The 13,585-nt window shown below is 39.8% G+C and overlaps 1 protein-coding gene across 3 annotated transcripts in view; it reads right to left on the bottom strand.

The window, feature by feature from the left end:
• The window catches only part of LOC128687377 (uncharacterized), a 32,030-nt gene extending 19,424 nt beyond the window's left edge, over positions 1-12,606 (bottom strand). For 2 of the 3 annotated variants that reach the window (XM_053774821.2, XM_070092663.1), the window contains exons 1-5: positions 12,242-12,606; positions 9,703-10,808; positions 8,304-8,416; positions 7,802-7,902; positions 6,293-6,432 (exon numbers count right to left, since the gene is read on the bottom strand). In XM_053774821.2, coding sequence (XP_053630796.2) covers positions 6,293-6,432; positions 7,802-7,902; positions 8,304-8,416; positions 9,703-10,786 — 1,438 coding nt within the window. In that variant the 5' untranslated portion in view covers positions 10,787-10,808; positions 12,242-12,606. The remainder of the gene's footprint in view (positions 1-6,292; positions 6,433-7,801; positions 7,903-8,303; positions 8,417-9,702; positions 10,809-12,241) is intronic. The other variant, XM_070092664.1, reaches the window with a different exon arrangement.
• Between the last annotated feature and the right edge of the window lie 979 nt (positions 12,607-13,585).

Genomic DNA, 13,585 nt, shown 5'->3' with positions numbered 1-13,585 from the left:
CCCGGTCTGTGACCAGGCCTCCTGGTGGATCAGCGCCTGATCAACCAGGCTGCTGCTGCTGGCTGCACGCAAACCAACGTACGAGCCACAGCCCGGCTGATCAGGAACTGACTTTAGGTGCTTGTCCAGTGCCAGCTTGAAGACTGCCAGGGGTCTGTTGGTAATCCCCCTTATGTGTGCTGGGAGGCAGTTGAACAGTCTCGGGCCCCTGACACTTATTGTATGGTCTCTTAACGTGCTAGTGACACCCCTGCTTTTCATTGGGGGGATGGTGCATCGTCTGCCAAGTCTTTTGCTTTCGTAGTGAGTGATTTTCGTGTGCAAGTTCGGTACTAGTCCCTCTAGGATTTTCCAGGTGTATATAATCATGTATCTCTCCCTCCTGCGTTCCAGGGAATACAGTTTTAGGAACCTCAAGCACTCCCAGTAATTGAGGTGTTTTATCTCCGTTATGCGCGCCGTGAAGGTTCTCTGTACATTTTCTAGGTCGGCAATTTCACCTGCCTTGAAAGGTGCTGTTAGAGTGCAGCAATATTCCAGCCTAGATAGAACAAGTGTGTGTATATATATATATATATATATATATATATATATATATATATATATATATATATATATATATATATATATATATATATATATATATATATATATATATATATATATATATATATATATATATATATATATATATATGACGATCCTTTCATAATATAATTTCGAATAACTGCCCAAAAACGCATGACTCTTTCCCCGATTACTACCTAGAGAGGATTTTGGGGGTCAACGCCCCCGCGGCCCGGTCTGTGACCAGGCGTCATGGTGGATCAGGGCATGATCAACCAGGCTGTTGCTGTTAGCCACACGCAACCCGCCGTACGAGCCACAGCTCGCCTGGTCAGGTACTGACTTTAGGTGCCTGTCTAGCGCCTTCTTGAAGACAGCCAGGGGTCTATAACTGTAACTATTAACTAATGACACTTGCTTATACAATGACTAGATTCTTGGCTGCTAACCCGCCTTCCCAATTTTTAACAGCTTTCTGTACAACGATCAGATCATTTTTCAAAATATGTTGTTTATCACTCGACAGGTCTCCAGAGATGGTATTATGTCAGCTCTTTCCTGCATCAACACTCACACACACACAGTCACACACACACACACAGTCACACACACACACACAGTCACACACACAAACCTACTGGAGTTCTATGACATGGTGACAGCAGTAAGACAAGAGAGAGAGGGGTGGGTGGATTGCATTTTCTTGGACTGCAAGAAGGCGTTTGACACAGTTCCACACAAGAGATTGGTGCAAAAACTGGAGGACCAAGCAGGGATAACAGGGAAGGCACTACAATGGATCAGGGAATACTTGTCAGGAAGACAGCAGCGAGTCATGGTACGTGGCGAGGTGTCAGAGTGGGCACCTGTGACCAGCGGGGTCCCGCAGGGGTCAGTCCTAGGACCAGTGCTGTTTCTGGTATTTGTGAACGACATGACGGAAGGAATAGACTCTGAGGTGTCCCTGTTTGCAGATGACGTGAAGTTGATGAGAAGAATACACTCGATCGAAGACCAGGCAGAACTACAAAGGGATCTGGACAGGCTGCAGACCTGGTCCAGCAATTGGCTCCTGGAGTTCAATCCCACCAAGTGCAAAGTCATGAAGATTGGGGAAGGGCAAAGAAGGCCGCAGACGGAGTACAGTCTAGGGGGTCAGAGACTACAAACCTCACTCAAGGAAAAAGATCTTGGGGTGAGTATAACACCAGGCACATCTCCTGAAGCGCACATCAACCAAATAACTGCTGCAGCATATGGGCGCCTAGCAAACCTCAGAACAGCATTCCGACATCTTAATAAGGAATCATTCAGGACCCTGTACACCGTGTATGTTAGGCCCATATTGGAGTATGCGGCACCAGTTTGGAACCCACACCTAGCCAAGCACGTGAAGAAACTAGAGAAAGTGCAAAGGTTTGCAACAAGACTAGTCCCAGAGCTAAGAGGTATGTCCTACGAGGAGAGGTTAAGGGAAATCAACCTGACGACACTGGAGGACAGGAGTGATAGGGGGGACATGATAACGACATACAAAATACTGAGAGGAATTGACAAGGTGGACAAAGACAGGATGTTCCAGAGATTGGACACAGTAACAAGGGGACACAGTTGGAAGCTGAAGACACAGATGAATCACAGGGATGTTAGGAAGTATTTCTTCAGCCACAGAGTAGTCAGTAAGTGGAATAGTTTGGGAAGCGATGTAGTGGAGGCAGGATCCATACATAGCTTTAAGCAGAGGTATGATAAAGCTCACGGCTCAGGGAGAGTGACCTAGTAGCGATCAGTGAAGAGGCGGGGCCAGGAGCTCGGACTCGACCCCCGCAACCTCAACTAGGTGAGTACAACTAGGTGAGTACACACACACAGTCACACACACACACACACAGTCACACACACACACAGTCACACACACACACAGTCACACACACACACACACACACACAGTCACACACACACACACACAGTCACACACACACACACACAGTCACACACACACAGTCACACACACACGAATCATTCAGGACCCTGTACACCGTGTACGTTAGGCCCATATTGGAGTATGCGGCACCAGTTTGGAACCCACACCTAGCCAAGCACGTAAAGAAACTAGAGAAAGTGCAAAGGTTTGCAGCAAGACTAGTCCCAGAGCTAAGAGGTATGTCCTACGAGGAGAGGTTAAGGGAAATCAACCTGACGACACTGGAGGACAGGAGATATAGGGGGGACATGATAACGACATACAAAATACTGAGAGGAATTGACAAGGTGGACAAAGACAGGATGTTCCAGAGATTGGACACAGTAACAAGGGGACACAGTTGGAAGCTGAAGACACAGATGAATCACAGGGATGTTAGGAAGTATTTCTTCAGCCACAGAGTAGTCAGTAAGTGGAATAGTTTGGGAAGCGATGTAGTGGAGGCAGGATCCATACATAGCTTTAAGCAGAGGTATGATAAAGCTCACGGCTCAGGGAGAGTGACCTAGTAGCGATCAGTGAAGAGGCGGGGCCAGGAGCTCGGACTCGACCCCCGCAACCTCAACTAGGTGAGTAGTACACAGTCACACACACACACAGTCACACACACACACACACACACACACACACACACACACACACACACACACACACACACACACACACACACACACACACACACACACACACACACACACACACACACACACAGCGTACGGGCGTCTGGCAAACCTAAAGATAGCTTTCAGATACCTCAGTAAGGAATCGTTCAAGACTCTGGACACCATTTATGTCAGGCCCATACTGGAGTATGCAGCACCAGTTTGGAATCCACACCTGGTCAAGCACGTCAAGAAATTAGAGAAAGTGCAAAGATCTGCAACAAGACTAGTCCCAGAGCTAAGGGGATTGTTCTACGAAGAAAGGTTGAGGGAAATCGGCCTGACGACACTGGAGGACAGGAGGGTCAGGTGAGACATGATAACGACATATAAAATACTGCGCGGAATGGACAAGGTGGACAAAGACGAGATGTTCCAGAGACGGGACACAGAAACAAGAGGTCACAACTGGAAGTTGAAGACTCAGATGAATCAAAGGGATGTTAGGAAGTATTTCTTCAGACATATAGTAGTTAGGCAGTTTACCTGGAGAGAGTTCCGGAATAGCCTAGAAAATGACGTAGTGGAGGAGGGAACCACACATAGTTTTAAGACGAGGTTTGATAAAGCTCATGGAGCAGGGAGAGTACACACACTTGTTTTCACATCCTCTACATCATCAGTTAAAATGTTAGGAAAATGGGAAAATATTTGCGAATATAAATTGCTTATTACTCCAGGCAATGAAAGGTTATGGTGGTGTCTATGAGAGACAACTGATGTAATATTACATACTGTTCCTGCCACCTCTCCGACGACCTTCACCACACATCAGTCCAATTTGTTCAGTACAGACCTAGTGGTGTTATCCCCTCTCTCCCTGTCTTAAGAATAATAACTCAAAGAATACGAAAAAAATAAGAATATCTGGTGAAGTAGTCATGATACATCACATCGTTCTCTTATTATTGAGATGAAGTCCCAGTCAGTATTTCAAGTTATGTTTATGGAAACATTCGATTTCCTGAGCGCATTTCTTTTCCTGAGAGAAACCTTTTATTTAGTCTCTGTCTAGGTTATTAAACGAGGTTGACAGAGAATAAAGAGAGTACGATCCTAATAAGTGTTTATGTTATCCACGCCTTAATGTGTCTAAAAAACTAAAAAGGTCACTGTTGACACATACTGAAAGAGTAAATATGACAGCTATGCAAAAAAAGTCATTAAAAGAGAGACATGATAGTAACATATAAGCTCTTTAAAGAATAGACATAACTACAAGAAGGATCATGAAACAAGCCTTGGTAATCACATGCAAGTTCGTAACAAAGGAGTTATGATTACTACGAGAAAATATCATAAAAGAAGAGAAATAATAGCACAATACATGATCATGAAAAAATACTAGAGACTAGATTAAATGTATTTCCTAACACCATCAACACATAACAAAGGCCACTAATACATACACGAAATTAGTGTCGAAGGAATATTAGAAAATTTGTCTTCACAAAGAGAGCGATACAACATTGTAAATGTGAATCAAGAGGAGCTAGATGACCCTTAACGGTTACATATACAATGCCAGAAAATATATGACAAATTGAACACTGAAGATGAGACACCACGAAGGCTACAGTCAGGTAATAACTTACCTACCCTAGATAAGTAGATAAGTTTACACAGATAAGTTTACTCAGATATGGTAAACACGAGGAAATTAAATCTTCATCAGAGTACAAAACAAATTCTGGCCACAAAATAGAGCGAAACACCAACGTCAAAGACCTGGGAGTGATCATGTCGGAGGATCTCACCTTCAAGGACCATAACATTGTATCGATCGCATCTGCTAGAAAAATGACAGGATGGATAATGAGAACCTTCAAAACTAGGGAGGCCAAGCCCATGATGACACTCTTCAGGTCACTTGTTCTATCTAGGCTGGAATATTGCTGCACTCTAACAGCACCTTTCAAGGCAGGTGAAATTGCTGACCTAGAAAATGTACGGAGAACCTTCACGGCGCGCATAACGGAGATAAAACACCTCAATTACTGGGAGTGCTTGAGGTTCCTGAACCTGTATTCCCTGGAACGCAGGCGGGAGAGATACATGATTATATACACCTGGAAAATCCTAGAGGGACTAGTACCGAACTTGCACACGAAAATCACTCACTACGAAAGCAAAAGACTTGGCAGACGATGCAACATCCCCCCAATGAAAAGCAGGGGTGTCACTAGCACGTTAAGAGACCATACAATAAGTGTCAGGGGCCCGAGACTGTTCAACTGTCTCCCAGCATACATAAGGGGAATTACCAACAGACCCCTGGCAGTTTTCAAGCTGGCACTGGACAAGCACCTAAAGTCGGTTCCTGATCAGCCGGGCTGTGGCTCGTACGTTGGTTTGCGTGCAGCCAGCAGTAACAGCCTGGTTGATCAGGCTCTGATCCACCAGGAGGCCTGGTCACAGATCGGGCCGCGGGGGCGTTGACCCCCGGAACTCTCTCCAGGTAAACTCCAGGTAAACACCAATCTACCCCCAGAAAACTAACCAAGCTCCTAAACTAAGAATAATAACATTGATAACATTAATATCAATATCAATACACAACACAAACCAGCTTCCCTTTCCTCCCACACGACTGAGACACAACACTTTTTTTTTCCTATACAATGGGTTTAACCTGACTTTTCTCCTTACGATATTTTAGGTTACTGTATTTCATGAAACGTTAAACCTGTATGGACTATTCAGCGCATGGAGGTGGAGGCTTGACCCTCCAGTTAGTATTCGCAGCCCGGTTACTTTTGGTTAGATGATTAGACTAGGTTAATGTAAATATACGAAAATTGGTAAATTCTCGAAGAATACAACAAATAAATATAAAAATGTCTAACTATGGGGTAAATTCTTTCGTTTGTAACAGCAGGTAGGAAAACACAATAGGACTGCCTGTGTTATATAGTGGATAGTTTGAACATCTATTGTAATAGCTATAACATGGAATAACTCTTGAAGAAATCCAACCTTCTAGCATTGACAAAGTTGCTTTATCGACGGCCTTGAATTGCAATACAGTGCAGATAATCTCTTATGAAAATGAGTTGCCCCTTATTCATGAGAAACTCACCTGCGTCCCTGTGCTGAGACACTTCACAGACGAAGACGCCCGGGCAATCCTGTTTCCTGAGTCTCCTCCTGCGATGTTTGAAGCTTAGGGTGTCAGTAAAGCTCTCCACCAACACTCGGTCCCTTTGGCAGAACGTCCACCTGGACAGGGAAGGGAGGGTAGAAGTCTGATTGCACAATTAAAGTCACAATACACTGAACAGAAAATTCATAACTAACCTATAGTTTGGAGAGAAAACCTAATGACACCTCGGTCCGTCTAATACCAATATCAAAAAACGAGTGCATTTTAGATTTTCTATAAAGGTCCAAAATAAGCTGAAATATAGTTACAGGCTTCCTCTCCGTAATCTGGATTAGTTGTGAATTATGAGCCTTATGGGCTCTGGTGGCCTGGTGGCTAACGCTCTCGCTTCACACGGCGAGGGCCTGGGTTCGATTCCCAGCCAGAGTAGAAACATTGGATTTGTTTCTTTCCACCTGTTGTCTATGTTCCCCATCAGTAAAATGGGTACCTGGGTGTTAGTCGACTGGTGTGGGTCGCATCCTGGGACACTGACCTAATTTGCCCGAAATGCGGAGCATAACAAGGGAGTTTCTATATAATAGTATGTCATTGTTGTCAGCTAGGACTGTATACCTTGTACATGTACTTGTAGTAAATAAAGATATTATTATTATTATTATTATTATTATTATTATTATTATTATTATTATTATTATTATTATTATTATTATCCAGTTTAGGCCAGAGCAAACACGCAACGACTTACATTTGCAAGTGTTTTTATTGTATCTCTCCTATGTAGTCAAAGTAAAGAACAGGTTTATAGTGCCCATGACACGCTGAAACATATCTTAAGCACCACTTCCATTTATATGACCCCAAGTTTTTGGTGCCCTTACGCAGATCCCATTCTTGCCAATCTGTCTATCTGTGGTTAAAGTCTTACAGGGTCATTAGATTTGATACTGTTGTACTGTTATGCAATAATATATGATCTAATTATTATGTGAGACATTAACAAGAAGTATATAGCTTGACGAAAATGGAATCTGCATAAAGGGACCAAAAAACGTGGAGCCAAATTAAATTACGAGTACAAAAAAATAAAAAGTTCTCATTGTACTCCAGCGTAGGTTTTCTCTTGATTGGTGAGGATTGTAAATTTCCGCTTCTGCTAGTACTTTGGGTCTCCCAGTCATGATAATTGCAACTATGTACTGGCTGATTTTCCAACTGTTTCAGAACGATTAGCTTGCACCCTTCTCATGTGGTGACGTATATGTGCATATATATATATATATATATATATATATATATATATATATATATATATATATATATATATATATATATATATATATATATATATATATATATATATATATATATATATATAACACATAAGAACTTAAGAGTAGAGGAAAATTCATATTTGTAGAACTTATTTTTTAAAGGTACTCAAGGTGTTAGCTTCAATGTCAAGTACTTTAGTGTAAAACTCACTTGTTGCCGACTTCTTTAAGCTGTATCTTCTCAGCTTTACAGCCCTTGACCCCCAGAGAGAATATCGGACACGAGAAGACCAGTTTTGTCCCCGGAGGACCCTGTGTATATGATTGGTTATAGCTTTAAAAATGTTTTCAGTTTTTTCACCATACTCACCGTTAACTACTCCGCCTTATTTCATACTTAACACATCATCACTCTAATGTTTTCTAGCTTAAATCAATATGCGAGTGTAATCAATACTACTGACCCGCAGTAAAAGCAATTACACGGAGATATAGAGAACAAGTATCTGTCATACATCGCAAAATCTGTTAAATAAATATAAATACATTAGAGAAATTAGTGAAATGGATACAGTGTAATATATGCCACCTGATCTGTCGCTAAAATATGAGTGAGGATGTAAGACTGGTTGTGTGCCTCACTTTGAAGGTGACGGGACAGTTCGCGGAATCTAATAGTAGTATATGCAGGAAAAGCTGGTCTCCTGACTAACCTTGAAGGTAATGGGACAGTTGGCGGCAGCACCGGAGGAATCTGAGGTGAGCAGGTAAGGCTGGTCAGCTGTGACGAAGTATGTCATCTTGCAAGTGGAGAGGCGGTACGCTCCTGGGTGTAAATATTGCACTGCAGGAGGCCTACTGGCACATTTTACATTAATGGCATACAGAACTAACAAGTAGATGAATAAGATGCTAGTGAAACACTTTTGTGGAGACGTTTCACCCAAACAGTGATTATCCAATTCAGAGAATTATGGTGGAGGCTGTAAAATACATGAAGAAGTTTGAGGTGATCATTCCCTCAGTTTTAGTGGGAAGTTTTCAGTCCATCAGTCTTGACGAAACTTAGGTTTATCAAGGCTGAGGGACTGATCACCTCAAATTAATTCATGTCTTCCAAGTGTTGCATATGTCTTATTCATCATATTAAGACCACCAGGGGCTTTATATATATATATATATATATATATATATATATATATATATATATATATATATATATATATATATATATATATATATATATATATATATATATATATATATATATATATATATATATATATATATAATATATATATATATATATATATATATAATATATATATATATATATATATATATATATATATATATATATATATATATATATATATATATATATATATATATATATATATATATATATATATATATATATATATATATATATATATATATATAAGAAGCCTGAGATTGCTACCACCTGCAGCTCACAAGACTGCCATCCCCACGAGCCCTTTGGGGCGGGGCAGATGGCAGACCAGAGGCCTAGCTTCTTCCTACGAACCCTGTGAGGGCGGGGACTGTGGCTAGGCCTGGGGACACTTGGTCCCAAAGATGAGGGGATACTTGTACCTCCTCCCATGGGAGACTTAGATCTCGAGACACTTCCCAGATAGGGAGCCAAGGCCGGGTCACCACTTGGAAAAGACCCGGGTCGGGAGAGTACCGGCGAATAAATAAATAAATAAATAAATAAATATATATATATATATATATACATATATATATATATATATATATATATATATATATATATATATATATATATATATATATATATATATATATATATTAGTGATCATCTAGGTAGCCATATAATGCACAAAAACCAGCTGTATAATGACTTTATTTTAATTAACGTAGGTGAAAATTTAATTTTTAATAACTTGCCTCAAAATAAATATTTTCATTAAATTTTGAAGCAGAATGTTTTAATTATCCTAATACAGCATATAATTATTTCTTATTAATCTAGCATCTAGTTAAATATTATCAATAATTATCCCTGCATTATATTTAGTTTTTATTAATTACTTCATTAATATATATTAAGGTTATATAACTTACGGGAGAAGTTGAAGTTTGGGTTGTCTAGCCTTGGTTTTTTGAGATGTTTTTTCCCGGTTCTTGCAGTTTTCTCCTGGTTTATCTTTCGGTTTTGACGATCTCTGGCATTCTTCGTTGGTTTTATCAATTTTTCCGAGTTCTTTCTCGTTTTATGTTTTCTGTTCTTGTTCATTGTTTGAGAATGAATTTTCTTGTGATGGACCTCGTGTGTGGATATTTTTCTGGGCCTTTTCTTTATTTTTCCTTTTCCCGATTTTTCCCGAGAATCTATCATATTTTCAGATATTTTCTTACTTTTCTTTTTATGTCCTCTTTTGTCCATTGACTTAAATTCACGTTTATCTTCTTGTCTTGGTGACTCTTTTCTTCCTCGCTTCTTATACATTTTAACTTCTCTGTCATTCTTTTCTCTGATTATATTTAACCGAGTTTTCCTGCCCATTTTGCTGTTTTCTACGTTCTTCCAATTTCTAGTTTTCTTGCCGGTCTTCTTCTCAGTCTTTCTTACATTGTTTACATCTTTATTAACGTGACTGTTTATCATCCTGTATTTCTTAGATTGTTTCGTTTTCAGCCCGGTGTTCCTCAGCTCAGTTTTCTTCTCTTTCTCTATTATCTGATCATCTTCCATTTTTTTAGTTAAGGCATTCTTCTTCCTTTTCGATGTTTTCCCTCGCTTTTCTGTTCTCTTTTGCTGTGCTCTTTTAACAGAGTTCCTAGCAGCTGTCTTGTATATCTTCTTGGTCTTTTGCTTTGGTTTTATTATCCCTTTTCGTGCTTTATCGTGTTCTCTCTTGTCCAGATTTCTAGGCTTGGTATCCCCAGCATTTTTCCATGTATCTTTCTCTAATTTTATTCTACCAGCTTCCCACTTTCCGAATCTGTGTCCGTCGAGCTGCGGTTGATCGCTGCCCGAGTCTCCATATCTTCCGCTTCTCTTGTTCTCTTCTCTCTCAACGCCTCCTCTTCCATTTCCAAGATAATTTATTTCAGTTTGGTGTCTTCTTGCCCTCCAGGTGACGCTTAAGTGGGCGCTAAGCAGCACCAGCAGGAGTATTGGGAGAGGATGATTTCCTGGCTTCATGGCGGCAGCTGATGTCACAGATCTAACATTCGAAAAGAAATATTTATCAAATCACCTTTTTTTTAATTTGCTTATGTAATTGTTTAGATAGTAACAAAAACCGAAAAGCATAATAATAGAGGAAAATATAATCTGTAGTTTAGACCTTACCATTGCTATGTTATGATTGGTTATATTATTAATTATGTGTTATTGAGCTTGATTATAAATATATTTAAAAAGCTTAAATAGATTTTTTAAGGTCTCATGCCTTATTATTGTCAATAGAGAGACATAGTCACATGTAGTTCAGTCCTTGGCAATACTCCTACACCTGATAAATAATATCCAGATTTACTTTCGTGATGAGGACTTCCATATTTTGCCTGGAGTTTACCTGGAGAGAGTTTCGGGGGTCAACGCCCCCGCGGCCCGGTCTGTGACCAGGCCTCCTGGTGGATCAGCGCCTGATCAACCAGGCTGTTGCTGCTGGCTGCACGCAAACCAACGTACGAGCCACAGCCCGGCTGATCAGGAACTGGACGTCTTTATTTCCACTGATACTCATATTTATTTACTCGACAAGAAATTCTTTAGTAATATTATATTTCAGGAATTTGTAGATAATTTTTGCTACACTAATATATTTTGTGACATAATATGAGAAATAGTATATATTAAGTGTAGTAAAAATATCTCCAAATCTGAAAGTAAATGTACTGATATTTTAAACTAATTCTTATTTACAACAATGACTAAATATATAGTTTTATGTACTCTGAATAAAGTAGTTTTATGTACTCTGAATAAAGTAGTTTTATGTACTCTGAATAAAGTAGTTTTATGTACTCTGAATAAAGTTTTATGTACTCTGAATAAAGTAGTTTTATGTACTCTGAATAAAGTAGTTTTATGTACTCTGAATAAAGTAGTTTTATGTACTCTGAATAAAGTTTTATGTACTCTGAAAATGTAGTTTTATGTACTCTGAATAAGGTAGTTTTATGTACTCTGAATAAAGTAGTTTTATGTACTCTGAATAAGGTAGTTTTATGTACTCTGAATAAAGTAGTTTTATGTACTCTGAATAAGGTAGTTTTATGTACTCTGAATAAAGTAGTTTTATGTACTCTGAATAAAGGTTTGGTAAGCTGGGGCTGTTTCAAAGAAGCCTTATCTCTAAGTATTTTCCAGGAGCCTCATTTCCTTACAAAGAGTTTAATTCTGGGGAGATAATTCAAGGAACCACATATATATGAGGTATTAAATATACCTCTGCTGTGTATATGGAGAAGATACCAGGACAAGATGGAGGTACATTTAGTACAGTTAGGTACACCCACAGTGTGCGACATTAACATAGTGGACACCCCCCAACAGTGTGCTGCTAAACTATCGTATAATTACCTATACGCTGTAACTGCTTCTTATTATAATCACTATTTTTATTGATAAATAAGCACGAATTCAACCTACCTGTGTCAGGCAGTCACCTATTGAGAACACCGATGAGTGTTGCTGATGTTTCTTGGCAGGGAATGACTTTTTGCGAAGTTCTTGCTTATAAATCAATCATTATGGTCAATGTAAGGTTACTACAGTGTAGAAAGACGGGTCAGCTGTCATTAGGAGAGAGATGTGAAGCTTCCCGGAGCACTAGAGTGTATTGTGTTGTTTCAGTATTACAACTGAACCAGATGGTGGGATACGCTCGGCCATACACTCACACACACACACCTGATGTGTATTTATGTGTGTACTCATGAGTGTATGTGTACTCGTGTGTGTTTCGGGGGTTAAGAGATAGGTTGTGGGGAGTGGGTAAAAAGAGGGAGACACTTGTGATAACTAAATGTAACAGCTACTGCGTGAGTGTTTCTACTCACGCTGCTGATGTCTCTACTTATGCAACTGATGTCTCTACTCATGCAACTGATGTCTCTGCTCATGCAACTGATGTCTCTACTCATGCAACTGATGTCTCTGCTCATGCAACTGATGTCTCTACTCATGCAACTGATGTCTCTACTCATGAAACTGATGTCTTTGTTCGTGCAACTGATGTTTCTACTCATGCAACTGATGTCTCTGCTCATGCAACTGATGTTTCTACTCATGCAACTCATGTCTCTGCTCATGCAACTGATGTCTCTACTCATGCAACTGATGTCTCTACTCATGCTACTGATGTCTCTGTTCGTGGAACTGATGTTTCTACTCATGCAACTGATGTCTCTGTTCATGCAACTGATGTCTCTACTCATGCAACTGATATCTCTGCTCATGCAACCGATGTCTCTGCTCATGCAATTGATATTTGCTCACACAACTGATGTCTGCTCATGCAATTTAACAACATTCTTACGACCAGTGAGGCCTCTAGAGAGTTAACTGTTACAACACACGTTGCGGCCACGTCTTTCTTATCTCTTTATCTTTAGTTAAATTTATGTGTTTGATGAGTATATATAATACAAAGTAACCCAGCCTTACCTATTTTACCGTAACCCAACCTAACCTAACCTAACCTAACCCAACCCAACCCAACCCAACCCAACCCAACCCAACCCAACCCAACCCAACCCAACCCAACCCAACCCAACCCAACCTAACCTAACCTAACGTAACCTAACTCAATAAAAATAACCTAAACTTACTTCACTTAACATTATATAAAATTAAGAAAAATTATATTTTGAGTTACGTTGGAGTCGAGAAATCGACTCTGGCAGCATCGTTAGAAAATTAACTTGGTAAGTACGTATTCGATGGTTGTGGCACCCTTGTCAAGACGATCGAAGGACATCAAATTCAAATTCA

The sequence above is a fragment of the Cherax quadricarinatus genome, chromosome 40 (assembly GCF_038502225.1).
Source record: "Cherax quadricarinatus isolate ZL_2023a chromosome 40, ASM3850222v1, whole genome shotgun sequence".
Taxonomy (NCBI): Eukaryota; Metazoa; Arthropoda; class Malacostraca; order Decapoda; family Parastacidae; genus Cherax; species Cherax quadricarinatus.
This window is presented reverse-complemented; position numbering and strand designations above follow the sequence as displayed.